This window comes from Salmo salar, chromosome ssa01, assembly GCF_905237065.1.
Source record: "Salmo salar chromosome ssa01, Ssal_v3.1, whole genome shotgun sequence".
NCBI classification, from domain to species: Eukaryota; Metazoa; Chordata; class Actinopteri; order Salmoniformes; family Salmonidae; genus Salmo; species Salmo salar.
Genome location: NC_059442.1, coordinates 129,022,309 through 129,050,259, shown reverse-complemented (window position 1 = coordinate 129,050,259; position 27,951 = coordinate 129,022,309). Strand labels below are relative to the sequence as shown.

Here is a 27,951-nt window from a genome sequence, read left to right as displayed (position 1 = left end):
ATGTGAAGGATCAGAGTCGGGGGGGGGGACAATTCCATCAATTCAGCAAGCCAATTCAAAATCCCAATGAACAAATACATAAACGGCACTTTTCAATTCATAATAACTCATTCATAACGTCTTCAAATTCATCTCCTGAATTGACTGGGAAGTTCACCCACCCCCCAAACCCTGATCCCAGATCCAGATGCCCCCTCTCTAGTCTACCAGACGGTGGTCTCTCCCATCTCCTGTCCGGGGTGGGACATGGGGGCGCTGTAGCTAGAGTTACTAGCCAGGGAGAAGGGTGGGCTGGGCCCCCCTCCATACACCTCCCCAGGGACGGGCTGCAGGGAGCTGGGCAGGCCGGGCTCGGGGCTGGGGGTGTCTGCGTGGGAGATCATGTCCGTGAACCTCTGGTCATCAGAGGGGTGGTGGGCTGACACAGAGCCCTCCATGGCACCTCCATGGATATAGGGGGATTCTGCTGGAGACTGAGCCTGAGAGGAGGGAGGGCCGTGGGGGAAGAAGTCATAGTTTCCCCCTCCTCCGTAGTAGTCGCCCTGGTACTCTGTGGGGGGGGGAGATATGATTATTCAAATAGAAAACAAATCATCTAATTCATTGTTTTGTCTGTGTGCTGCACAATCTATATAGCTACAATCAAAATCACTGAAATGGAATTTCACACACTTTTAAAAAACGGACCTGCATAAAGATTCAAGAATTTGAAAAGAATTGCAGTATTGAGTAGCTTAAGTAACATTTCAAGGAGGGGAGGAGAATGGTTTAGTTCCCTGTTTATAGCTGAAAAGTGAAAGAGCAAAACGCAAATAAACTTCTAAAATTCACCTGGGAACTCCTTTTTTTTGTCCTACATTTATACAATTGTGAGTCCTGACACTCAGCCCTTTGTGAGTTCATTTGAGGATTTTTCTTATTTTCTTATTCAAAGCACCTAAACTTTTAAAAAGGAAATGAAAATCACACATTCTACTCTACATTTCAGTTATACGCTATACTCTTTAGTTTTTAGTGTGAGTGGGTTCTGATTTCAGTACTACAGAGGGAAAGAGCAAAAATAACTAGGCAAACACAAATTGAATAATGTCTTGTTTAGTGTACAGTTTGATGTTAAACAACCATTCTTACTAATCCAACTTAAATCAAAAATCTGGAAAACACACACACGTTGTTTCAAGATCAGTTAAATGTAGTCAGACAGACAATCAACATTTCATCATGCTTTGTGCCTAACTTGACAAAGAAACGTTTCCCCTCTACATAACTAAATCAGCAGCACGCCAACCTTATGTTACAAATTGTGCTAATGAGGGGAAGGATAAATCCACTTTCAATGCAATGAAATCCACATAAAAAAAAATTAAAAAAAATAACAATAAACAAGCTAATTATTGAGTCGCACAAACAGAACCCTGCTAGCTACGACAGACCTTGAGAATCAACCTGCTCCTGCTCCTGAGGCGGCCGGGGGAAGGAACGGGGAGGGGCAGAGAGAGACACACACGTGTGTACGCATGCACACGCATAGACACACACACACACACACGTGCACGCACACACACAAACACACAGCCTCTCTAAGCAGCAGCAGTAGTAGAGGAACAGAAGGATGGAAGGAGTACTGCTGCTAATACAGTGGAGCAGGCTCCCCTGCTCCACCAAGGCACAAAAGGGTGTGAAAAGACGCATGCTGAGAACGGAGGGAGCTAGAAGCAAGAGATTAAGGTTTTGTCCTCCTCTCCCCTCCTTCCCTCCCTCCCCATTCTATCCTTCAAGGCTCCCTTTTATTACTGTGGATGGAGGCTGCTATGGTCCAGTATATGACTGATTCCTCAGCAACATCTCTCTTCAGCTTTGTACTGCTGGGATAATCAACTGACAAATGCTCTTGTTTTTAGAATTCTGTGGTTGTTCACTTCAGCCCATTCCGGGAATGCTCTATGTCTTGATTTCAACATTTGACTTTTCTATATTTCAGAATCTTCCATGTTGTTCCAGTAGGCCACTTGACGAGCAGTCAACACCCTTGTCTCCATGCAGTTTAGACAGAGCTGGGCAGCACAGAGGCGAGCAATGGCATACCTGACTTTAGCGACAGGTGACGACGTTACTACACATTGCACAGTCCTCAACCGAGTCATCATGCTATCGGATGTAAAGCAATTGACAGCGACTGTATTTTACCACTATATAATCAAACAGTGAGTGTATCTTACCTGTGTAGTATCCATAGGCCCCAGGCCCCAGTATGTCTGGGTCCTCCAGTCGTCCTCCCAGGGGCCTCATCCTCCGGGGCCCTCTGAAGAAGGCGTGCCGCCGGGCCCCCAAAGCACTCAGCTGCTTCATCCTCCTCTCCTTAGATCGACGGTTCTGGAACCATACCTATAGAGAAAGAGATAGTGAGTTATCTGATCACATCTATAAGGACCTAGGACCCAGAGAAACATCTAAGATTGTTATCAGAGCAAAGTAAGTGAAACTATTTTAATAGGTTTAAGATCGTTTTCCTTTTCACGGATGGAAAAAAAAACAGTTATTTATACTGCATTTTTACACAAGCTTGTCAAGCACACAGAGTGTCGCAATCAAAGTCATATCTAATCTAACTTCATTTCTAGTCCATTACTTGTCTACAATGGACAGTAACGATCACCAGATGTATTCATTATCCATTTCACATTAAGTGTTACAACACAAAAAGCGAATGGAAAAACTACAAGGTAGTTAAAATGACAAGGCCCACTCCTAATCATCATCTAAATCAAATCACCGTCAAATTAAATCCACCTTCATTTCAGACCTTAATTGTTTTTGTCCATTTTTACTTTGTCCATTCCACAGACTTGGAGTGCTATTTAACTAGGCTTGTTATGCTCATATAGGAGTTTGAATTCTGTAGTGTAATGAGTATTGCTAGCTACAACAGATTAAATGAATTTTGGATAAGGGATCTGTGGGAAAAGTTTAGAGAGTGCAATACAATGTAATGTTAATCATTCACAATGTGTGTTCTTAGCCCTTGGATGTGCCAAATGCATTTCACAGGGACCGTACAACATCAATGATACATTTTTTTTCAACTCAATTCTTCTTGTACTCCTCAAAATGTTTCTTTTGAACATAATGCACTGTAATTGAAGATTTAAAACTACAGAATGTTCTCTCTGCCCACAGGCAAAATGTGTAGAAATGCAGGAAATTGGCTTTAAAACTGCAAAATGTTCACTTTGATAACAAGAGGGAGGCCTTTAAAATGTTTTCCAGTGCCCAGAACTTGATTAGTTCGGCCATGCACCTCAGAAGTCATAGTAAAACTGCGTGTCAGCTTTTTGTATCGCACTGTAAAGTAGGAGTTGGGTTCTGATATTATGACGGGTCAGTCCCTGATGAATTTGCTTTCTCAAAATTGGTCCCCAATGCTCTGCCACATTTTTTTTTTAATTATTATTATTATTTTGCTGTCTTGAGACTGGTATAGAAAAGAGCTCTTCTTAGGCACCTCGCCTGTAGAAATAACTCAAAAGAATGAAAGGGCTCCGCTTAGATATAAGGAATATGGATCATGTGGGGTGGAGGCAGTGACGGTAAACTAACAAACGTGGATGGACACTGTCTCTACCTCAACGTCCAACCCAGGCACATTAAAATAAGATATTCAGCCTCTCCACTTTGAGGACTATGGCTGTATGTGAGAGGCAGAGCGGAGGTTCACTTTCAACCAGGACTCAGGCGTTAGAGAGACACCATATGATGTCCAAGAAACAGAAATCACACTGGAGCTGTTTTGTAACCAGTGATATATGGATGTCAGTATGTTTTGAAATGATCCAATAAAATCAATGAATCAGTCGGCAACAAAAAGGAACAAACAGAGAGCGACACATTCATTTCTATAGGTCGCTATTTCCCATGTGCCTCAACAGGCCTCAATACGACAACAGAGCTGAGACAGCGGGGACATTAAACACAGTCGTCACTCCTCCTTGGAGTCAAATAAACTGTCTTTGTACAGGAACAAAGGAGAAGAGGAAATATTTCAACATATGGAGGACTTACTTTGCATTCTAAAAACATAACACATTGCTCGTTGTCTCTGCATCGGCGCTGCATAATAATACATGTTAACACCAGCTAGGCTACACCAGAGGCACAATTCCCACTGTGTCGGAGATTAACAAAAAAAACACAGAGAAAAACACCTAAAACCACTTAGGCATTCCTCTCCATGCTTTTCCTAGCAAAGACGACACCTGCCTATTGAGAACAATAGTCTAACTGTAGGGTACATTTTTATGGAAATGCTTTCGCTCCCCTTGAGAGAGCGTTGCTTAGGGATTACTACACACACGCACATACCAGACCTGGGTTCAAATACTGTTTCAGGTATTTCAATACATTTCACAACAAGTATTTAGATAACCTTTATTTGAGAAAAAAAAGTAGTTGAATATTGGAATGTATTTGAAAATACCATTTGGAAAGCATTAGCATGTAATTACCAGTACTACAAATACATATCCTTGGAAGTATTTGAAAGACAGTATTTTCAATAACAACAAAAAGTATTATTATTTGGGCGTATTTGAAAAAAAGTTTTGAATGTACTTATTCGTTTAATTTGAATTACCAAACATATAGTTTCACTTTTTAATCCAAATATGCAGCCTGAGCTTTACATCGGTGTCTCATGAAAGATGACAAGACGCCATGTTACATTTAATAATAAAACATCCGGGTTTCAATATGCTCGTCAGACATTGAGCAGTGATCTGGTCTGAAGATATGCCCTGCAATGCTGAAAAGCTGCTCCACAGCTGCGGAGGATGCTGGGACATGTATATAGGTACTCAGCAGCAACTATGTGCGGTGTTGGGTATGTGGGACTGTGTTTCTTGCAGAATGTCAGAGGATCGGTAGTTGGTGGAAGATATGAGGTGATGAGGTACTCCTCAAGGTTATTATAGTAAACTAAAACTGAAACTAAAACAAACATTTAAAAAAACTTCAACTACACTGAAACTATTATCTTTGATTGCAAAACTAACTAAAATAAAAACCATCAAATTACATTTAGTTATAGTTTTTTTTTATTCTAAACCTCGGGCAAAAATGTAATGGGTTTTTCAAGCTTTTTTTCTAATGGGGTTTTCATGCTTCTGAAACTGGTGGGTTAATGCTGCCAGGAGATGCCGGTTTCAAATAGGACTAGCTTGTGCATCACTATCACTAGCTATCAATAGCTAACAGGGAAGAAATGAGAGGGCGAACGTGGAGCGTGAGCTTCTTTCACATGCATTGCTTGCTGTTTGGGGATTTAGGCTGGGTTTCTGTACAGCAGTTTGAGATATCAGCTGATGTACGAAGGGCTATATAAATACATTTGATTTGATTTGATTTTGAGCGTGAACATTGGCGACAGCAAAAGGTAAAGCCCTGTATGGGATTGTCTTGAGTACATTGCTGGAAAGGACAAAAGTAAGTGTATTGTAGTGTCAGCAGCGTGTGTGGAACAGAGATACACTGAACAAAAATATAAATGCAACATGTAGCTGTTCCCATGTTTATTGAGCTGAAATAAATAAAAGATCAAGAAATGTTCCATATACACAAAAAGCTTATTTCTCTCAAATGATGTGCACAAATTTGTTTACATCCTGTTAGCAAGCATTTCTCCTTTGCCAAGACAATCCATCCACCTGACAGGTGTGGCATATCAAGAATCTGATTAAACAGTATGATCATTACACAGGTGCACCTTGTGCTGGGGACAATAAGAGGCCACTCTAAAATGTACAGTTACAGAGATACCATGACGAGATCCATTCATCAACCGCCATCACCTCATGTTTCAGCATGATAATGGCCGGTCCCATGTCGCAAGGATCTATACACAATTCCTGGAAGCTGAAAATGTCCCAGTTCTTCCATGGCCTGCATACTCACCAGACATGTCACCCATGGAGCATGTTTGGGATGCTCTGGATTGACGTGTACGACACTGTGTTCCAGTTCCCTCCAATATCCAGCAACTTTGCACAGCCATTGAAGAGGAGTGGGATAACATTTCACAGGACACAATCAATTTGGTCACACCAGATACTGACTGGTTTTCTGATCCACACCCCTACTTTTTTTAAGCTATCGGTGACCAACAGATGCATAATTGTATTCCTAGTCATGTGAAATCCATAGATTAGGCCCCAATGAACTTATTTAAATTGACTGATTTCCTTATATGAACTGTAGCTCAGTAAAATCATTGAAATTGTTGCATGTTGCATTTATATTGTTGTACAGTGTAAAAAGGAAAACCCAACCTCAAAGTTAAACTGAATAGCGCCCACAAAGAATCACACAAATCATTTCAGGATAAAGACAACGTGAGACAGCCACCAGCTCTTAGTTGCTGCACGCAAATTGCAACTTTAGGACAATCAACTTTAACAGTTGGAATGAAAAGAGCTGTAACATGGCAACCTAATTCAAACGAGTAAAAAAAGAAAAGAGGCACTGGTTAGTTTATTGATCCAGTCTGGCATGTCCATGAGACTGTACGATGAGCCAGCCTTCAGAAAGTTCAACCAAACACTTGATCCCAAATTTAGAACTCCTGGCGCTGCTAGAGTAAATGTGTTGATTGCTTTGCAAATGGATACAGCAACCCAGAAAGTGAAGGAGATTCTGAAAGAGGCATAGAAAATAACCCTGTGTGTAGACGGATGGATAAAGAAAGGATTGACTGCTTTGCTTCTGTACATATCATCCTGCTTCTATCACCCCTCCTCTAAGAAGGCACAGCATGCGTTGCTCAACCTCCATCGGATTTAGCATCCACACACCAGAGAGGTAATTGACTGGGCATTGGAAGCATGGGACATACCAGAGGAGAAGATCCTACTCGTCGTAAATGTCAATGGGGCGAACATAGTCAAGACTTTCAAGTTGTTACAGAACAGGCAAGGGAATACCCTTGACCAACAACAACCAGAGATGGCCATAGCTTTGAACGGTGCGGCAGAAATGTCTGAATCTGAGTCAGACAACCAATAATTCGATTTTTTAATCCAAGTCACATTAAGATTGATTTATAACTTCAACATAACCAAACCTATGACCTAACCCCTCACCTTATGTATTACTGCCCCCCAGTGGCAAGAAGTAACATCCCAAAATAACATAAACTATAGGCCTCAAGACATAAATGGCTCCTAACCTCCCACACGGGCTACTTTCTGTCTCTAACACGAAAACTAAAACTGAAAGGAAATAGAAATGATTTGATAAAATTCAAACTAAATAAAAACGAGTGAATCAAGTCTGAAAACTAACTGAAGCTCAACTGGATGTCCATTGCATCAGAAAGGACATACTCGTGCATGGATAGCTTGGTGACAGGCAGTGTGTCAAGCTTGTCTTCATCCGCATTGAGAACTGATGTAATAATTTGATTCTGAGAGTTCCACCTTGTTGTTGACAGTAGCTGGTTGCAGCAAATGTTGACTTGCGGTTGTCAGTGGCGTAGAGAAGTTTCACAGGGACCCCCCCGCAGTTTTATAGCTAATCTCATGCTTTTTTTACATATTTTGCCTTGAGGCTTATTAATATTAACAAAATATGAAATGTGTATTTTTATAGACAGAAGTGTCAGCTATCACTACATTTAAATTAACAACAATATCCAGAATTGCCAGAATTTCAAATACTTTTTTGGAAAGTTTGAAATACGGTATACTTTGTTCCTAACAAGGGCATTTCCAGGCATAGAGCCGACATGGAAATTAATCATATTGAAAGTATTTAGAAAATTCAACAACAAAAAAAAAACATTGTGTGGGGGGGTGATGTAACTGTCCACCATCTTGGTTCTATATACAGTGCCTTCGGAAAGTATTCAGACCCCTTGACTTTTTCCACATTTTGTTACGTTACAGCCTTATTCTAAAATGGATTATATACAAACATTTCCTCAGATATCTACACACAATACCCCATAATGACAAAGCGAAAATATATAAGGTCCCACAGTTGGCAATGCATGTCAGAGCAAATACCAAGCCATAAGTTCGAAGGAATTGTCCGTAGAGCTCCGAGACAGGATTGTGTCGAGGCACAGACCTGGGGAAGTGTACCAAAAAATGTCTGCAGCATTGAAGGTCCCCAAGAACACAGTGGCCTCCATCATTCTTAAATGGAAAAAGTTTGGAACCACCAAGACTCTTCCTAGAGCTGGCCGCCCGACCAAACTGAGCAATCGGGGGAGAAAGGCCTTGGTCAGGGAGGTGACCAAGGCCCTTGACAGAGCTCTAGAGTTCCTCTGTGGAGATGGGAGAACCTTCCAGAAGGACAACCATTTTTGCAGCACTCCACCAATCAGGCCTTTATGGTAGAGTGACTCAGTAAAAGGCACGTGACAGCCCGCTTGGAGTTTGCCAGTAGGCACCTAAAGACTCTCAGACCATGAGAAACAAGATTCTCTGTACTGAGGAAACCAAGATTGAACTCTTTGGCCTGGAGGAGGAAACCTGGTACCATCCCTACGGTGAAGCATAGTGGTGGCAGCATCATGCCGTGGGGATTTTTTTCAGAGGCAGGGACTGGGAGACTAGTCAGGATCGAGGCAAAGATGAACTGAGCAAAGTACAGAGATATCCTTGATGAAAACCTGCTCCAGAGCTCTCAGGAACTCAGACTGGGGCGAAGGTTCACCTTCCAACAGGACAGTGACCATAAGCACACAGCCAAGACAACGCAGGAATGGCTTCGGGATAAGTCTCTGAATGTGCTTGAGTGACCCAGCCAGAGCCCTGAAAATAGCTGTGCAGCGATGCTCGCTATCCAAACTGACAGAGCTTGAGAGGATCTGCAGAGAGGAATGAGAGAAACTCCCCAAATATAGGTGTGCCAAGCTTGTAGCGTCATACCCAAGAAGATTCGAGGCTGTAATCGCTGCCAAAGGTGCTTCAACAAAGTAAAGGGTCTGAATACTTATGTAAATGTGATATTTCATTTTTTAATTTTTTTATACATCTGCAAAAAAATCCAAACCTGTTTTTGCTTTGTCATTATGGGGTATTGTGTGTAGATTGATAAGGGGGGAGAAAACAATGTAATACATTTTAGAATAAGGTTGTAAACGTATCAAAATGTGGAAAAGTCAAGGGGTCCGAATACTTTCCGAATGCACTGTATACCACAGTGCATTATGTTGTTGCTAATCAGAGATAAATGGGATCGATTCAGTGTTGTGGAGACATGAAACTGAGAAGATGCTACAAGGCCTGGTCTGAGAGGAGGGGAGAGATTGTCTGGCAGTAAATGAGTGAGGACAGAGGAGCGAGGGGGGTGTACGGTATACAGCATGTAAATCAGTGAAATCAGTGGTAATTACTGTAAGCACACAAAAAGCCACATCTCAGCTGGCAGTGACGGTGCTAATCACCCTAACACAGTCTAAACCCAGACATCGGGAGTGTGTGTTTGTGTGTGTGCATGTGTGTGGTTATGACATAAAGGCTAGAGATCTGACTGTGGTTGGCAGCAGTGAGGATATATTCCACTTCAAGAAGGTAAACAGTAGTGTTATTACTCTCTCATTAGCAATGAATATGATCTCACATGTTGTCACAGGCCCATCAGATCTCCCTAACAGGGTTTGAGGTCCATTCAGTTTTAATTTGTCAATTCAGGAAGTGAAAAATCCTCATACTTCATTGACTGACCAGAACTGCTCATTTAAACCTCTTAATTGTCTTGGTTGGCATGTGCACCTGTTAACATACAACTGTTTACAGTATTTGTGTGCAGTGCTGTGGGCTTTTTTTGTAATGACACTATTGTTCAGTTATTGGCTGTTAAAAGCATTAACACTGCATTATATTTCTAAAATGTGAAGGCCTATGGCTACAGATATGCTACATATTTAAACATGCACATACTGTGCAGGCAATTTGGGTACTATACTTGCTTCAATAATAAATGAGAAATCAACAGCAAATACAATATGTCATATTAAGAAACGAATGTCTTCCATCTTTCATTCAAATTCATTCAAATCATAATTTATCTTTTGCTTTAATTAAAAAAACAAATCTATCAAGCACGAGTCCAAATAGGCTACAATAGACGATAAATAGACTGGTCAAATTGCCAATTTAATGTCTGATTATTCAAAATCTTAAATTGAGAAGAGATAAAGAAAACCACAACTCAATCTTAAGAAATAGTAACCTTAATGATATGAATTGATCAGTTGATAGTGCAGCTAAATATTACAAAAAATATCACAAACAAAAAATACGTCATGTAGTTTCTAGACCGATTTCCATTTCCCGGGGAGGGAGGTCCATTAACTCTCGAGATGATTTTATGGATTTATCAATCGGCATTTCACTTGAACGTGTCTTGTTATTTTTCTCATATTTATTTTGACCAAATACGTTTTCCCTCCAAAGATAGGTCTACTTCATTCAAATAACTTTTGGGGTCCGGACTGTTAATAACCTACATTGTGTTGTGACATTCTTTTCACTCTCAATTTGTCAAGTACGTCTTTAATTAAATCTCGATCTATTCTAACTAATTCATCACGAATGGTGAAGACAGCAGGCAGGCCCATGCTGTCTTCACCATGTAGCCTACCAAAACTCAGCAGTGCTCATCAAACAAGCAAAGAGAAAAACCACAGAACGTTATTTCTCAATTTGACCTGAAAACTCAAAATTATTAACCCAGAGTTTATAATCTAATCTATTCTATTCTATTTGATCAGTTCTATTCTATTTATAATAGGAATTCTAACTTGTCGAAATAAAAACCAGGCTCTGCATCAACCAGAAATGAATATGCTCAAGTTAGCCTGCTCTCCTACCTGTATAACCCGCATGTTGAGTCCCGTCTCCTGGGCCAACTGTTCCCGAATGTGTCGTGTGGGTTTCGGCGTGGCCACAAAGGCAGCCTTCAGCGTCTCCAGCTGCTTGGCTTTGATGGTGGTCCGCGGACCTCGCCGCTTCGTGCCCGAATTCTGCTCCTCATTCTCGTTATTGTTCATGTCCTTATCTGAGGACATGGAATTGTCCGTCTCTTTTGTGTCGTCCTGTATCGGGTCCTGGAGGTCCGGCGATAAACTTCTGTCTGTGCATGATGACACTGGGGGACGGGAGAGAATGGAAAGGTTTCAATCGGAGGTGTCGTGGGGCCTACTCGATTATTGCTGTAGCCTGTCTAATCACAAATAAACTAGAACATGTGGAACAATGACGCCTCACAAAATACAAATATGGAAGCCCTTTTCAGTTCCTTTATATATATATATATATATATATATATATATATATATATATATATATATATATATATAATGCCAATGTAACCAATATATATCTAAAATAGCCTACACTTTGCCAATGTAACCAATATGAAACAGACTAAATACATGGATTTACCAGTTTAAATCTTCACAAATAAAACAGGTGTAACCAACTCGACACTGCCCGCGTGTGACCTAAGCGATCGAGCTAATGAAAGAGAAATTATGCATGTAATGTGAAACAAAAAAGGGGGCTAGGCTGATCCCCAAGGACCCGCTGCGTCGCACGATAACAGCATGTCATTGTCCGAGGGGAGGGCTGTTTGAGCCATTCATCTGACAGGAATTTATAGCGTTGATAAGACTGAGCTATGGTCAGATGCATTCAGCGAAGCGGAGATGCTTTGTTGGGGAACATCATCAAACGCTAGGCTACACACGCCCTGTACACGGCCCATTGCGGCGGCGAGAATGTCAGTATGTTCATATTTGCAGCTACAGACACCCAACGAGGGGTCAAATTCAATGTCACGTCTTTCCAGGATACAAATGTTATTCCTCACCTTGGTGATCTAAAGACGAAATCGAATGGCAGTGACGGGAGCCTGAGAACCCCATAAACACAAGCTTTTCTGAAAGTTGTTGACTAAAAAACATTTTAGTTCGAAACACCCCAAAGTGTAGGCCAACAATATCAAGGCCATGTTGAATAATGACATTTTAGAGATATTTTATTTATTAGGCGAGGAAGTGACTTGCAGCCGAATTCTCCATAGGCTACACATGTTGGACCATGTAGGCCTACGACACTGCGGCTAAAATGGGAAAGTAAGCTAGAATATAGAATAGAAACCCCAAATTCATACACATCTATAAGACTAGGTTACTTCAAATCGGACGCAGACGATACTCCAACGAATACAGAGACAGAGCTAACACGCAGACAGGCACCATGTCCATCGTTTTGAATTACCTGACGGGGGCCTATTGTAGGACTTGATATAGGCCTAGGTTATGGCACTGGATAAAACAATTTAAAAGGCATAGTAACACAATAGGTTTTCGAATTCATTAATTTTAGTTCGCAAAAATCATATGTGAATATGTGGTATAGGCCTATCCTATTTTAGGAATCCAACAAATACAACCCAGCAGTATTTTAAGACGTTTCTCATCATGCACAAATAGTCTTAATTCTCCACCATTCCCCAGTGTATGGGATGGGATCCCACGTTGAAACGATCAATAAATAAATACGGACAAATGAATCAGTTAACGTAGGTGGCCAAAACAGTCTTCCAAAAAACAACCCGCATTAAATGATGCTCGTTGATTTCAAATACAAATGCAGACTATAATATACCACTTATATTTTTTGAGGGGGGAAAAATAGGCGTTAGGGTACTAAGAAAAGAAAGGTCCATTTTTTTCAGACAACCGTGTAGAATTTTTCCAAGACGAACAGACCATTGATATTTCCGTATCCATGCACTAGCCTAACATTAGTAGACCGTCTAGAATGTCTACTGTAGAATGTCTACTGTGGACGCACTTTTGAAACCCTTAGCTATAATTAGGCTACCTGAATTCAAATTGACTTCCTTGATAGCCCCTGAGCTTAGGTAGTCTTCTTTGCACACAAACTTATTTTCGTCGATGACATAGAGCTCCTCGCCCGTGGACAGCTGCTTGTTGCACACCATGCACGTGAAGCAGTTGAGATGGAACACCTTGCTGCGCGCCTTGCGCACAAGATCGCTGGGAGAGATGCCTTGGAGGCAGCCCGCGCACTTCGTCCCAAACCTCCTGAAAAGAAAGGGAGAGAGAGGAGAGAGGGGTTGATGTGAAATCCCCAAGACACAGAAGCACATAGAAAAAAAGATGAATTTGAGATGGATATTTAACTAACTTTTTTTTTTTTATTAAAAATGTATAGGCCTGTTAGACATGTAGACCTATAGCGAATTTTGCAACTGCGGGCAATGCAGAAGATTTGGCGCGTAGCCTGATTTGAAGTGTTTGTTCCAAGAAAATTACGAAATAGCAGTGACAAAACACTTACAACAATGACTAAAGATATTCTATAGTAGTTATAATTTATTGTTTTTATTTCATACATTTGTTTCATTGTATTACATATTTGCCATGATTGAAGAAGGGGTAGGCTATTTCGAAATAATTTTCGTTCAAATCTAACAGACTACTCTTGATACATAATATAGCCTAAAATGGAGCACCTGCGCTAGACTGAGAAATACCATAATTCTTATTTTTAACAATAAACCCACGCAGAACGTATTAGTGACAGTCATCACATTGTGACTACAGAGATATCCGAGGATTAAACGGACTAGGAACATTTTAGCGTGAAATCTGCTGTTAATCCACATTCACCCTCTTCACGTGCAAAAAAAAGCATGGTGGATATTCTTGTATTATTTGGATAGACAGGCGAGTATATAACAGCCTAACTCAACGTCTCATCGTTTCCGGGGATAAGTCGACAAGGTAAATCAGTTGAAAATGAAGTGTTTCACTGGAAGAAATAAATGTGTGCTGCATATAGTGATGGGGAATGGGAAACCTTATTATGTGTATCTCCCACCATGCATTGTACTTTAGTGTTTCCCTCTCCGATGTGAAATAAATAGGCCTAATCCACCTCATCACGAGCCAGAAACCTCATCACGCGCCTCTCATGGTGATTTGGTAATCTCTCTCATCAACATGGCGTCGCCTCAGGACGAAACAAATACAGGATTTGAAAATATTTCAATTATAATACGATTATTGGAGGTAGTGTGTGTTTGAGGGTGTGTGTGGGGGGTGGGAGGACGGGGGCGAGTGGTCGAGGCAAGCCCCCTTTATTTTTGATCAGAATCCCTCTCTCGCTTTCTGTCTCTCTCTCTCTCTCTCTCTCCAGCCATTTGCAATAGTATCGCTCCACTGTACCCTTTCACATGCACGGCTCGGCGAGGACACAGCACTACTTACACAACAAATGGCCACATTAGGGTGATTACTGTTTCGCCTGGCTAATTGTTCGGCCATTTAAATCCACGGATGGGAGCCGGCTAATATGATGGTCAAGGCCGTTTGAGGCCAACATTGCCTTCACAAAGGCTTAAATACTGGGCCTCACATGTCATTAAACAATTTGTACAGGAGGGGGAAAAAAGCTGACACATAACTAATTGGTATGATGCTATGAGAGTGCGCGTACACAAACAAGGGCCTACACTTATCACTGAATTACCACTTTGAAGAACTGAGCGGCTGGTGTAGACCTAATGGTTAAGTTTTAAAATCTATTGGACCAAACAATGGAAACAGAGAGTACAGGTGAGAGGAAAATGTATATTATAAATAGATTTCAACTGCCTCCATGTGCATGGAGAGAAGAGAATTAAGAGAAGGGAATATTCAAGCCGACTTAATATTCAACCCCACCAATAAAATTGATTTATAAATAAACGTGATATTATTTGTCATAAGAAATATTAGGAATTAAGGTTATGATTCATAATGTCAGAAAACACACTTTGTGTCTCTAAAAAAACACCCTCTTCATGTAAATAAAACTCAAGCGGACAAAGAGTGATAACGTGGACATCTCAGGCCATTAAATAGTTCTGTCAAAATGCTAAATATATTTGTGATATTCAGAGCTCTAGAATTAACTTAGAACTCTGAAATTATATACATTTATATAGCCCTAATAATGATATGATTTTTGTTACGAAACCAATGTGGTTACAATATTATTTCTGCAAGGCTTGAAATGTAATAATTTGAAGTGACATTCTAGAACAATTCAAATAACTGATAGGCTATCTCGCCTATAGGTGAATTATAGGCCATCATGTGAAGTAGGCCTTGGTGAACCATATCCATTTCCACAAAACAATGTGTAGGCCTACAGAATAATATCATTACGGTTAATTAATTATGGGAGTGACGCTATAACGAGCGCTATTTTGATCATTGTGTGACATTCAATCAATTTCAGCATTTTAAGACACTTACTAACAAAAAACAGACAAACAAATCTTCAGAAGCAGCAGGGTTATAATTCTCCCTGGTGAGTTCACTGAGTTTTTGGCATACCTGCTTTTTCGCATGAATCCCCAATCTGAATCCTTACCTGAAAAAGTCAATTTTACAATAAAGCTTCCCATCACGCGAGAAGCACTTCTCGGTCAGGTTACAGTGGCACTCGCAGCATTGGACGCACTTGGCGTGCCAGGCTCGGTCCAACACGTTGAGCAGGAACCGGTCCAGGATGGGCCTGTCGCACCCCGCGCAGTGGACCATCATCCCACCCGTCTGGAGGATAACGAGGGCCGACCTTCCCACGCGGACTCCGGTGCTGGGTCTGGGGCCACGCGGCTCTCCGCGCAGCAACGTCTTGGCTCCGGGGTTGTGGACAAAGCAGGCGCGAATGTTCTGTCAGGTGGGTGGATGGGTGGGGAGAAGCCCCTCTCCACTACCGTTTAAAGGCAGGCTATAGGCGAACACTCTCCGAAGTTCCTCTACTGTACTCCTGGTTCTGGACGCCCCTGTCCTGTTCTGTCCTAGCACTTGTCACAATCCAGAATCCAAAAGAAAAAATATGAATTTAAAAAGCACCTATAGTCCTCTTCTTCGTTGACGGGCTGCGTAAAAATTGACACGTGGAAAGCCTGTTCGTCCCCGCTGTAGAGAATATGTTACATGGGCTGTAGCCTATTATTATTATTTTGTTGTTGTTGTCATTTTTTGTTTTTAGGTTCCACTTCTTCGCCTCCGCTCACCTCACGTCGACACTTTTCGCATCACTGTGCCCGGCTCTGCGGGCGCCAGGCGCATCCGTATTCAGATTGGGTGACGCTCTCCTTAATTCCCGTGCCTGGGTGGCCAATCAGGACTCAAGTTGTCATGGTTACCCCTTTAAATAATGGTCGGTAGCCTACCTTCAGGTTGACCCAAAACATAAACCATGCTTGCAGAAATGGGCTAATAAACGTTAACTTTGCGGAGAGGGACATGATATTTAGGCAAACATATCACTCACTGGTCACTTGTTTTGTTACTGCCCTGTTATAGAATGGACCTAAACGGTGTAAATAGGTCTATAATCTGCCATTTTCTATTTGTCAACTGTAGCTCAACTATCAAGCTCTTGGGGTGAATGGATTTAAGGGACTATCCCCACCCGACGCTTCAAGAAATGGAGCACCAGCCGACGAATTACATAGGCTAAACTACCTGGGCCATATAAAAAAAAAAAACATGCCTTTTGTCTAATATCACCAATCAACAAGATCTTTCTCTGTTACAATTGGGCCAATTAAGGCATGTTATTTAGGGGAAATTCAAGTTTTGATTGGTTTAATTGAATCCCCACAAATTGAAAGCTAAATGAAGCTTCTATAGACACCAAGGCACAAAACAAAAACCTGAGGATCATCTTCCATTTTCTTTCTTCTTTTCACCTCTTCTTCGTCTTCGGTCTTTGACAAGATGACCTAATGGAGTTGATGCCTATTAGCCAACACCTTTCTAAAGCGGCCTACAAAGTGAGGGGGCCGTCTTTACATGACATGATACCCGCCTTAAATGACCCTGAATGGGATGCGATGGGAGTAGCTGAACAAGAGCTAATGCTACAAAACCCTCCGTGCATTATCATCTGTCTCTCCCTCCGTGTGTGTGTGGAGTGGAGGGGACGGGAGGGTAGGGGGACCTAGGCAGTCCCTTTCTCATGCAGAAAGCTATTTACAGGGAAATGCACTGGATTAAGATAGCGGGGCCTCATCAATAGGGAAAGCCGAGTCGCCCGCCGCTTTAACAGAGTAGCCACCAATCGAAGGGAATTTCAATATTTACCCAGATCATCATTTAGTTATTTGCGGCATTGCAAACATCATGCAGATGCTAATGGTTGTTAGTGGAAATGCGAGGCTGGTTTAAAACTGCGTTTGGCCTATAATGAGTTGGTTAAGCAGGTGTTAATTTGGACCCATTACGCATTCTCATTTAAGATAACGTTTTAATCAGAACAACAACAACCTCATCAACAACATGGATTGGCAACTTTATGCATTCATAATAATATCATTTCAATTGCACATTGTTGCTGTAGGCCTACATAAAGAACTAAGAAACGTATTGTTTATAATAAATGTGAAAATGGCCTGCTTTATGGCAAGAAACTGACAATATTTCAAGTTTTACGTAAAATACATGACTGTCATATTTGTATGAGTTTGTATGAGTGTTATAGGCCTATCAATATTATTATTATTTATTATTCTGTCTTACGAATGATGTATTATTATATATTATGTATTGTTATTATTATTGTTATTATTATATCCTCCTCCTTACCATCTTTCACCATTACCACCACCACCACCATCATCCTAATCAATGTTTTCAACCAAAAGCATAGGCCTACTGCACGGATATAACAAGGCCTATAGCAATTAGCTAACCTTACATAGAGCCAAAAAAAAAAACATGTGATAACCAGAGTGAGGTTGTAGCGCGTGCATGCATGCATCAATTTTGGAGCAGTAGAATTATCCATCCATATCCAACCGTAGATTGTAGAATGTGAAATGGTTGGTATTAAATGGTGACTCTACATGATAATAAAGCAGCAATTTATGTAGCCAGGGGAGGCCGTTCAGCTTGTTGGGAGAGAAAGGGGGAGAGCCCGGGCCACCAAGGGGACCCCCGCCGCTCTTGGCAGGCGAAAGTGGCAGCAAAGCTTGGACTCGTTCTCGGTCTTAATCCCAAAGCTATCGGGGCTTGCTATTTATTTTTCTCACCAAATCTTATTTTCTTGACTCTCCGTTTAAGAACTCCTCAACATTTCAGTTCGTATGTTGTTAGCACCAATGAACATAGACATATAGGCTACTCCCCGTCAACAACAAGTAAATAAGGCGCGAAATAGACGACACACGCGCTTGGTGTGCCTGCTAATTTACATATCTGAAACTGTTAAATTTCTCAAATTCAACCTGCCAACTGTTGATGAGTAGTCAACATGGGTTTGTAGCCTATAGTACTTGCCTGCCTCATATTTTCCTTTAGGCCTATGATAATACCCTATTATTAATACAACCAGGTAGCATTCACGTAGACTATGATAAGGGTGTGCGTAGAGAGTAGTATAGGCCTTTCCAAATAATGATACAAACGGTGCTTTTAGAGAATATAATCTATTTTGGGGACAAAGCGTTATCACCCTGTACGTGGGAAGAGAACATGTTGGGTAAAGAGAGCTCTGGCCACAGCTTCTCGCCTCTTGTTTGAGTCCCATATTTCATTGTATAGGGAAACATTTCATTGGGTAGCGGTGTTCTCACGTTTATCCCATCACCTTTACTGTTCTGCCTGTCCCCAGCTCTCTCCGCTGCAAGCCAAACAGTCCAGCGCCGTGCCAAGCAGGCCAAGCAGAGCCACACAGAGTGCGGGACGCACCTGCTATTAGGAACTCCTGAAGAGAGCGGAAGTGATCAATGTGCTGAAACTAGACAACTCGCTGCAGGGGCCGGGTTTTTATTTCTTCTTTGCTCTTGCTAGCCTAATTGAATATACAGATGTAGGATCTTCATTTGATCACTCTTTTGTCGCTGGGAATTTTGCAAAATTGTAGTGTATTCAAGGTTTAAAAAGGCTTCTAAAGTTTGTAAATTCCACTTTAAAATGTCAGACTTGATTTGCCCTAACGAAAAATATAAACCCCTACAAAAAATGTCAATTGATTATAATACCCATAATCATTCACATTTCCTGGATTATTTTCCTGCTGTAGCAAACTGGCTCAAATTAAAATCTTACATCTATATGTACATTAGAAAGCACCCATGCAACAGAGAAACAACACACAATGCAGGCATTATACAGGAACAAGTCTGTTTATTAAGCCATAACGCCACTATTTGAAACCCTGTGGTCTTATAAATGGGGGTTGTGGTTCAAAGCCTACAAGCTAAATTAATGCGGCCCTGAACATGCATGCCTTCCGATTTCTTGTTCAGCATAGTGCTGTTCTAAAAACAGTAGGCTACGCGTTGATTCTGAATAGGCCTGTACAGTCACACTTTGTTTTCATCATCAATCAAAAACGCATTGGCTTGCACAAGATTCTTTTATGACAATTTTCGGAATATCAACAAGTGATTAGGTGTGGTAATGACTTGACAGAAATAAACAACTTACGGGGGTTGCTCTGTCATTATGCTCTTCTACTATGATTTTCCAGGTGTGGTATGATGATTAATGGGCTGTATATCTGTGCAACACCAACACATTCTCACAAAGCTGTTGAGGCGTCATACTCTGAATCTGGTGAGGCGTCATGCAGCAATATTTTTTTGAAGAGGCGCTTATGGCCAATTCAAACGCAAGAGGTTGTCTTTACAAGATAAATTATGTGTAAAATAAACTATCTTTAAAAACAAAAGTATTCTATGTGAGAGAGGAACGATTTAACTGTCAGCTACTCACTGGACTACACAATGGGAACAAAACTCTAGAAACATTTTACATTTTGTCCCTAATACCAATGTATTTACATGACAGGTGGTGTTACACAGTACATAATACGGCACATACTGTACACAAGTGTGCAAATACACACACACACACACACACACACACACACACACACACACACACACACACACACACACACACACACACACACACACACACACACACACACACACACACACACACACACACACACACCTTTGTTTTTGTGAATTTTCAAGACTTTATGGGGAGTAAAAAAGTAGTCCCATTCAAAATCCTATTTTCCCTAACGCTTAACCTGAACCTTAACCCCTTACTCTAACCCTAACCTAACCCTTAAGTCTAAAATAGCATTTGAACAAATTCAGGACATGAAAAAGGTCCTGACTTTACATTTTTCTCTTGTTTTCTTACCTTGTCAGGACATTCTGGAGACTTGTCAGGACATTGTGATTGTGGTCCTGATAATGTAGGAAAACACACACACACGTACACACACACGTACACACACACGTACACACACACGTACACACACACACACACACACACACACACACACACACACACACACACACACACACACACACACACACACACACACACACACACACACACACACACACACACACACACACACTTTTCTAGGACTTTATTCCTCCAGCTGTAGCCTCCCATCCATGGCAGTTTGAGCAGCCGTCCCCTTTGTCCAATGTAGGCCTTAGTCATACACAACACACAACCCAAGCTTTACTCTGTGTCTGTGTCCACTCTCCTCTTTTCTGTTGTGTTGTAAGGAGTTGGAGGGAAAATTGCATCTCTTTCAGACCCACTCTGACCTCTCTAGCCTTCATCCTTCAGCCCTATTTCTGTAGCTTAGTACCTGCTGTATCCTGTGCAGATGTCAAATCAAGTAAATGTTTTATTTTTATCGGGTAGATCAGCTTTAATAATGCAGATAGATTGTGGCTTCCATCAAGGTAATTGCATCATTTCCAATCCCCCATATAATGTTTTGTAAATATATATATATATATATATATATATATATATAATTTTAAAAAGTATATATTTTCCTTTATTATTTTCCCCTAACCCTACCTCCTCTAATTGGAGTAAACTAATGGAAAACAATCAATCAATCAAATGTATTTATAAATCCCTTATTACATCAGCCGATGTCACAAAGTGCTGTACAGAAACCCATCCTAAAACACCAAACAGCAAGCAATGCAGATGTAGAAGCAAACTTAGTCTTCTACTTCCAGCTTATATATACACTACCGGTCAAAAGTTTTAGAACACCTACTCATTCAAGGATTTGTATTTATTTTGACTATTTTCTACATTGTAGAATAATATTGAAGACATTAAAACTATGAAACAACACATGGAATCATAAAAAAAACTACATTTTATATTTGAGATTCTTCAAAGTAGCCACCCTTTTGCCTTGACGACAGCTTTGCACACTCTTGGCATCCTCTCAACCAGCTTCACCTGGAATGCTTTTTCAACAGTCTTGAAGGAGTTCCCACATATGCTGAGCACTTGTTGGCTGCTTTTCCTTCACTCTGCGGTCTAACGCATCCCAAACCATCTCAATTCGGTTGATATCGGAGGATTGTGGAGTCCAGGTCATCTGATGCAGCACTCCATCACTCTCCTTCTTGGTAAAATAGCCCTTACACAGCCTGGAGGTGTGTTGGGTGATTGTCCTGTTGAAAAACAAATTATAGTCCCACTAAGTCCAAACCATGGGATGGTGTATCGCTGCAGAATGCTGTGGTAGACATGCTGGTTAAATGTGCCTTGAATTCTAAATAAATCACGGACAGTGTCACCAGCAAAGCACCCCCACACCATAACACCTCCTCCTCCATGTTTTACGGTGAAAAATAGACATTCGGAGATCATCCGTTCACCCACACCGCGTCTCACAAATTTGTACTCCAGACCAAAGGACACATTTCCACCGGTCTAATGTCCATTGCTTGTATTTCTTGGCCCAAGCAAGTCTCTTCTTCTTTGCAGCAATTCGACCATGAATGCCTGATTCACACAGTCTCCTCTGAACAGTTGATGTTGAAATGTGTCTGTTACTTGAACTCTGTGAAGCATTTATTTGGGCTGCAATTTCTGAGGCTGCAGCAGTGGTAACTCTGGGTCTTCCTTTCCTGTGGGGGTCCTCATGGGAGCCAGTTTCTTCATAGCCCTTGATAATTTTTGCGACTGCACAATTTTCCGGATTGACTGACCTTCATATCTTAAAGTAATGATAGACTGTCGTTTCTCTTTGCTTATTTGAGCTGTTCTTGCCATAATATGGACTTGGTCTTTTGCCAAATAGGGCTATGTTCTGTATACCACCCTTACCTTGTCACAACACAACTGATTGGCTCAAACGCATTAAGAAGGAAAGAAATTCCACAAATTAACTTTTAACAAGGCACACCTGTTAATTGAAATGCATTCCATGTGATAAAATAAAGAAAAACCCTTGAATGAGTACAGTAGGTGTGTCCAAACTTTTGACTGGTACTGTATGTCTTTAATTAGTATATTTGAGTTTAACCATATTTGTTGTAATATTGGTTGTCTTTTCTGGTGGATTAAACTGAAATTGCAACCAACTTTCTATGGCTTGGTTGAAAAATAACGATATTTAGGAGATTATTTAATTTTCAAATAACCGAAAGTGAGAGTTTTGCAGTCTGAATAAAGGGAAAAAGGCCATTCCTGAACATGGGGTGAGATATTCTTACTAATCTGCTAGAGAAGCCTTTAGTGAGATGACTAATGCTTTAATATTTAATCATTTCTGTCATCCGAATTCATATTTATTATATAAATAGGCCTGTTGAATTTTGTCTGGCTTGCCGTTACAAATAAAATGGAATATTTTTTGCTCATGTAATTTATAAAACTAATCGCAAGGCCATAAGCAAATAAGTAAACTGGGCTAACAAAAGAGTTAATCACGGTGATTTTTCCACAAATAGACATGTATTTTCCTTTCCATGGTAGCAAGGTCTTCTCTGTGGCTCAGTTGGTAAAGCATGGTGTTCGCAACGCCAGGGTTGTGGGTTCGATTCCCACGGGGGGCCAGTACAACAAAAACATTTATGAAATGTATGCATTCACTACTGTAACTCGATAAGGGCGTCTGCTAAATAATTTAAATGTAAGATCTTTCTATTAAAATGTATTGTAGTGAAATACTTACTTTCTTTCAGGATATGAATACCGAGTATGTTCACTTCACCATCAGACGATTTTATTGGTTTACTACACGGTAATGTAAAAGTAATTTGTTTTGTGATCCGATACATAATATCATAATTTGGTTGTAAATCAGAGAGGTTAGAAAAATGATCTAGATCCTTTATGAGGCTTTGGAGGGATTGAAATTGTGGATTTAAAAGAAAACATGAATTGTCAGTGTACAATGACACCTTTATTTTTAAGCCCTGGATTTCTAACCCCTTGAAATTATTGTTAGATCTGATTTTAATAGCTAACATTTTGATGGCCATAATAAATAGATATGCCGATAGTGGACAACCTTGTTTTACTCCTCTTGACAGTTTAATACTTTCTGAGAAGTAGCCATTATTTACTATTTTACACCTAGGGTTACTATACATAACTTTAACCCATTGTGTAAGAGATTCTCCAAAATTAAATATTCCAGGCATTTATATATAAAAACCTTTTCAAAGTCAGCTCTGAATACCAGGCCTGGTTTGCCAGATTTTTCATAGTATTCTATTGTTTCCAGAACTTGTCTTATATTATCTCCAATGTATCGTCCATGTAAAAAAAACTGTCTGATGAATAATATCCAACTATATATTTAAAAAATTCTATGCACTATGCATTTTGCTAGAATTTTTGCATCACAACATTGAAGTGTAAGGGGCTTCCAATTTTTTTAATGGACTCAATCTTTATATTTACCACTTGGGTCCTGTTTCAGTAATAATGAAATCAGACCTTCTTGTTGAGTATCTGATAATCCATTTTTTTATAGGAGTGGTTAAAACATTCTAATAACGGTCCTCTGAGTACATCAAAAAAGGTTTGATATACCTCAACTGATATGTCATCCAGCCCTGGAGTTTTCCCAGACTTTAAGGCTATAATTTCATCAATAAGTTCCTCTCTTTTGTGACTTCCGGTTTGGAGCGAGCAGTCGCACCACGCTTCGCGCCACAGGTAATATTACACTTCGCTACATTACAACGGCTTGATTTGTTTGATCTGAGCAATTCTTCTTAGCTAGCTACATAGCCGTCTTTGTATCAAAGATAATTGTGTAGTTTAGAGTAACTGAGTAATTACCGAGGCTAGCTATCTTCGTCCTCCTAACGTAGTCAACACTGCTAGCTGCTAGCTAGCTAGTCATCACTGTTAGCTAGCCAACTTCTACCGACTAGCAGCACCGCAGAAACTATTACATTACAACGCAACGACTTGATTAGTGTGGTGTTAGTGTTAGTTAGCCAGCTACATAGTTGTCTTTGCTGTCTCTGTATCTAAGATAATTGTGTAGTTTGAGTTTGAGTATTATCGAGGTGTGCTAGCCAGCCGCGACGCGGCGCCAGACTTACTCAACACACCTAGTCATCATTAACCCACTGCCAGCTAGCCAACCGTTACCGACTAGCAGCGCTGTAGTTACTAATACTTTACAACGGAACGATTTGACTAGTGCAGTGTTACCTAGCTAGCTACCTAGTTGTTTTTGTCATAGCTTGATAATTGTTAATTGATAATTGTTAGCTAGCCAGCCATCGAGGTTAGCTAGCCAGCTATTTCCGTCCCCCGCGACGCCATTTTTCCTAACCTAGCCAACTATTACCGACGAGCAGCATTGTTGAAACTAAATACACTACAAGGAACGTCTTGATTAGTGTTATGTTAGCTAGCTAGCTACAAAGTTGCTTTGTATCATGACAAGGTGTAGTACTGAAACTACCGAGGTTACCTAGCCAGCTACACGTTCAAAGTCAACAACGCAGCCACTGCTAGCTAGCCTACTCCACCAGCCAGCAGTACTGTATCATTTTAGTCAATAACATTTTTGCAACGTAAGCTTAACTTCCTGAACATTCGAGACGTGTAGTCCACTTGTCACTACAATCTCATTTGCATTAGCGTAGCCTCTTCTGTAGCTTGTCTACTATGTGTCTGCCTATCCCTGTTCTCTCTCCTCTGCACAGGCCATACAAACGCTCCACACCGCGTGGCCGCTGCCACTCTAACCTGGTGGTCCCAGCGCGCACGACCCACGTGGAGTTCCAGGTCTCCGGCAGCCTCTGGAACTGCCGGTCTGCGGCCAACAAGGCTGAGTTCATCTCAGCCTATGCTACCCTCCAGTCCCTAGACTTCCTGGCGCTGACGGAAACATGGATCACCACAGATAACACTGCTACTCCTACTGCTCTCTCCTCGTCTGACTACGTGTTCTCGCATACCCCTAGAGCATCGAGCCAGCGGGGTGGTGGCACTGGAATCCTCATCTCTCCCAAGTGGACATTCTCTCTTTCTCCCCTGACCCATCTGTCTATCTCCTCATTTGAATTCCATGCTGTCACAGTTACCAGCCCTTTCAAGCTTAACATCCTTATCATTTATCGCCCTCCAGGTTCCCTTGGAGAGTTCATCAATGAGCTTGACGCCTTGATAAGTTCCTTTCCTGAGGATGGCTCACCTCTCACAGTTCTGGGTGACTTTAACCTCCCCACGTCTACCTTCGACTCATTCCTCTCTGCCTCCTTCTTTCCACTCCTCTCCTCTTTTGAACTCACCCTCTCACCTTCCCCCCCTACTCACAAGGCAGGCAATACGCTTGACCTCATCTTTACTAGATGCTGTTCTTCCACTAATCTCATTGCAACTCCCCTCCAAGTCTCCGACCACTACCTTGTATCCTTTTCCATCTCGCTCTCATCCAACACTTCTCACTCTGCCCCTACTCGGATGGTATTGCGCCGTCCCAACCTTCGCTCTCTCTCTCCCGCTACTCTCTCCTCTTCCATCCTATCATCTCTTCCCTCTGCTCAAACCTTCTCCAACCTATCTCCTGATTCTGCCTCCTCAACCCTCCTCTCCTCCCTCTCTGCATCCTTTGATTTCCTCTGTCCCCTATCCTCCAGGCCGGCTCGGTCCTCCCCTCCTGCTCCGTGGCTCGACGACTCACTGCGAGCTCACAGAACAGGGCTCCGGGCAGCCGAGCGGAAATGGAGGAAAACTCGCCTCCCTGCGGACCTGGCATCCTTTCACTCCCTCCTCTCTACATTTTCCTCTTCTGTCTCTGCTGCTAAAGCCACTTTCTACCACTCTAAACTCCAAGCATCTGCCTCTAACCCTAGGAAGCTCTTTGCTACCTTCTCCTCCCTCCTGAATCCTCCTCCCCCTCCCCCCTCTCTGCGGATGACTTCGTCAACCATTTTGAAAAGAAGGTTGACGACATCCGATCCTCGTTTGCTAAGTCAAACGACACTGCTGGTCCTGCTCACACTGCCCTACCCTGTGCTTTGACCTCTTTCTCCCCTCTCTCTCCAGATGAAATCTCGCGTCTTGTGACGGCCGGCCACCCAACAACCTGCCCACTTGACCCTATCCCCTCCTCTCTTCTCCAGACCATTTCCGGAGACCTTCTCCCCTACCTCACCTCGCTCATCAACGCATCCTTGACCGCTGGCTACGTCCCTTCCGTCTTCAAGAGAGCGAGAGTTGCACCCCTTCTGAAAAAACCTACACTCGATCCCTCCGATGTCAACAACTACAGACCAGTATCCCTTCTTTCCTTTCTCTCCAAAACTCTTGAACGCGCCGTCCTTGGCCAGCTCTCTTGCTATCTCTCTCAGAATGACCTTCTTGATCCTAATCAGTCAGGTTTCAAGACTGGGCATTCAACTGAGACTGCTCTTCTCTGTGTCACGGAGGCTCTCCGCACTGCTAAAGCTAACTCTCTCTCCTCTGCTCTCATCCTTCTAGACCTATCTGCTGCCTTTGATACCGTGAACCATCAGATCCTCCTCTCCACCCTCTCCGAGCTGGGCATCTCCGGCACCGCGCACGCTTGTATTGCGTCCTACCTGACAGGTCGCTCCTACCAGGTGGCGTGGCGAGAATCTGTCTCCGCACCACGTGCTCTCACCACTGGTGTCCCCCAGGGCTCTGTTCTTGGCCCACTCCTATTCTCGCTATACACCAAGTCACTTGGCTCTGTCATATCCTCACATGGTCTCTCATATCATTGCTATGCAGATGACACACAATTAATCTTCTCCTTTCCCCCTTCTGACAACCAGGTGGCGAATCGCATCTCTGCATGTCTGGCAGACATATCAGTGTGGATGACGGATCACCACCTCAAGCTGAACCTCGGCAAGACGGAGCTGCTCTTCCTCCCGGGGAAGGACTGCCCGTTCCATGATCTCGCCATCACGGTTGACAACTCCCTTGTGTCCTCCTCCCAGAGTGCTAAGAGCCTTGGCGTGACCCTGGACAACACCCTGTCGTTCTCCACCAACATCAAGGCGGTGACCCGATCCTGTAGGTTCATGCTCTACAACATTCGCAGAGTACGACCCTGCCTCACACAGGAAGCGGCGCAGGTCCTAATCCAGGCACTTGTCATCTCCCGTCTGGATTATTGCAACTCGCTGTTGGCTGGGCTCCCTGCCTGTGCCATTAAACCCCTACAACTCATCCAGAACGCCGCAGCCCGTCTGGTGTTCAACCTTCCCAAGTTCTCTCACGTCACCCCGCTCCTCCGCTCTCTCCACTGGCTTCCAGTCGAAGCTTGCATCCGCTACAAGACCATGGTGCTTGCCTACGGAGCTGTGAGGGGAACGGCACCTCCGTACCTTCAGGCTCTGATCAGGCCCTACACCCAAACAAGGGCACTCCGTTCATCCACCTCTGGCCTGCTCGCCTCCCTACCTCTGAGGAAGCACAGTTCCCGCTCAGCCCAGTCAAAACTGTTCGCTGCTCTGGCACCCCAATGGTGGAACAAGCTCCCTCACGACGCCAGGACAGCGGAGTCAATCACCACCTTCCGGAGACACCTGAAACCCCACCTCTTCAAGGAATACCTGGGATAG

General features: G+C 42.2%; 1 protein-coding gene and 1 non-coding gene across 3 annotated transcripts; one reads left to right on the top strand and one right to left on the bottom strand.

The window, feature by feature from the left end:
* Nucleotides 1-19: 19 nt before the first annotated feature.
* LOC106562191 (LIM/homeobox protein Lhx5) lies at nt 20-16,516 on the bottom strand. 2 transcript variants are annotated; one of them, XM_014126888.2, is made up of 5 exons: nt 15,453-16,516; nt 12,891-13,114; nt 10,871-11,148; nt 2,220-2,385; nt 20-550 (listed from the first exon to the last, which is right to left on the bottom strand). In XM_014126888.2, the coding sequence occupies exons 1-5, from the start codon at nt 15,623-15,625 to the stop codon at nt 204-206; spliced, it is 1,188 nt and encodes a 395-aa protein (XP_013982363.1). In that variant the 5' UTR covers nt 15,626-16,516; the 3' UTR covers nt 20-203. The 2 variants fall into 2 exon arrangements, with proteins under 2 accessions (XP_013982363.1, XP_013982370.1); XM_014126895.2 differs by having other exon boundaries at nt 15,416-15,530.
* A 6,348-nt stretch (nt 16,517-22,864) lies between these two features.
* On the top strand, nt 22,865-22,942 carry trnaa-cgc (transfer RNA alanine (anticodon CGC)). The gene has a single exon. It is a non-coding gene; the product is annotated as a tRNA-Ala (tRNA).
* The last annotated feature ends 5,009 nt before the right edge of the window (nt 22,943-27,951 follow it).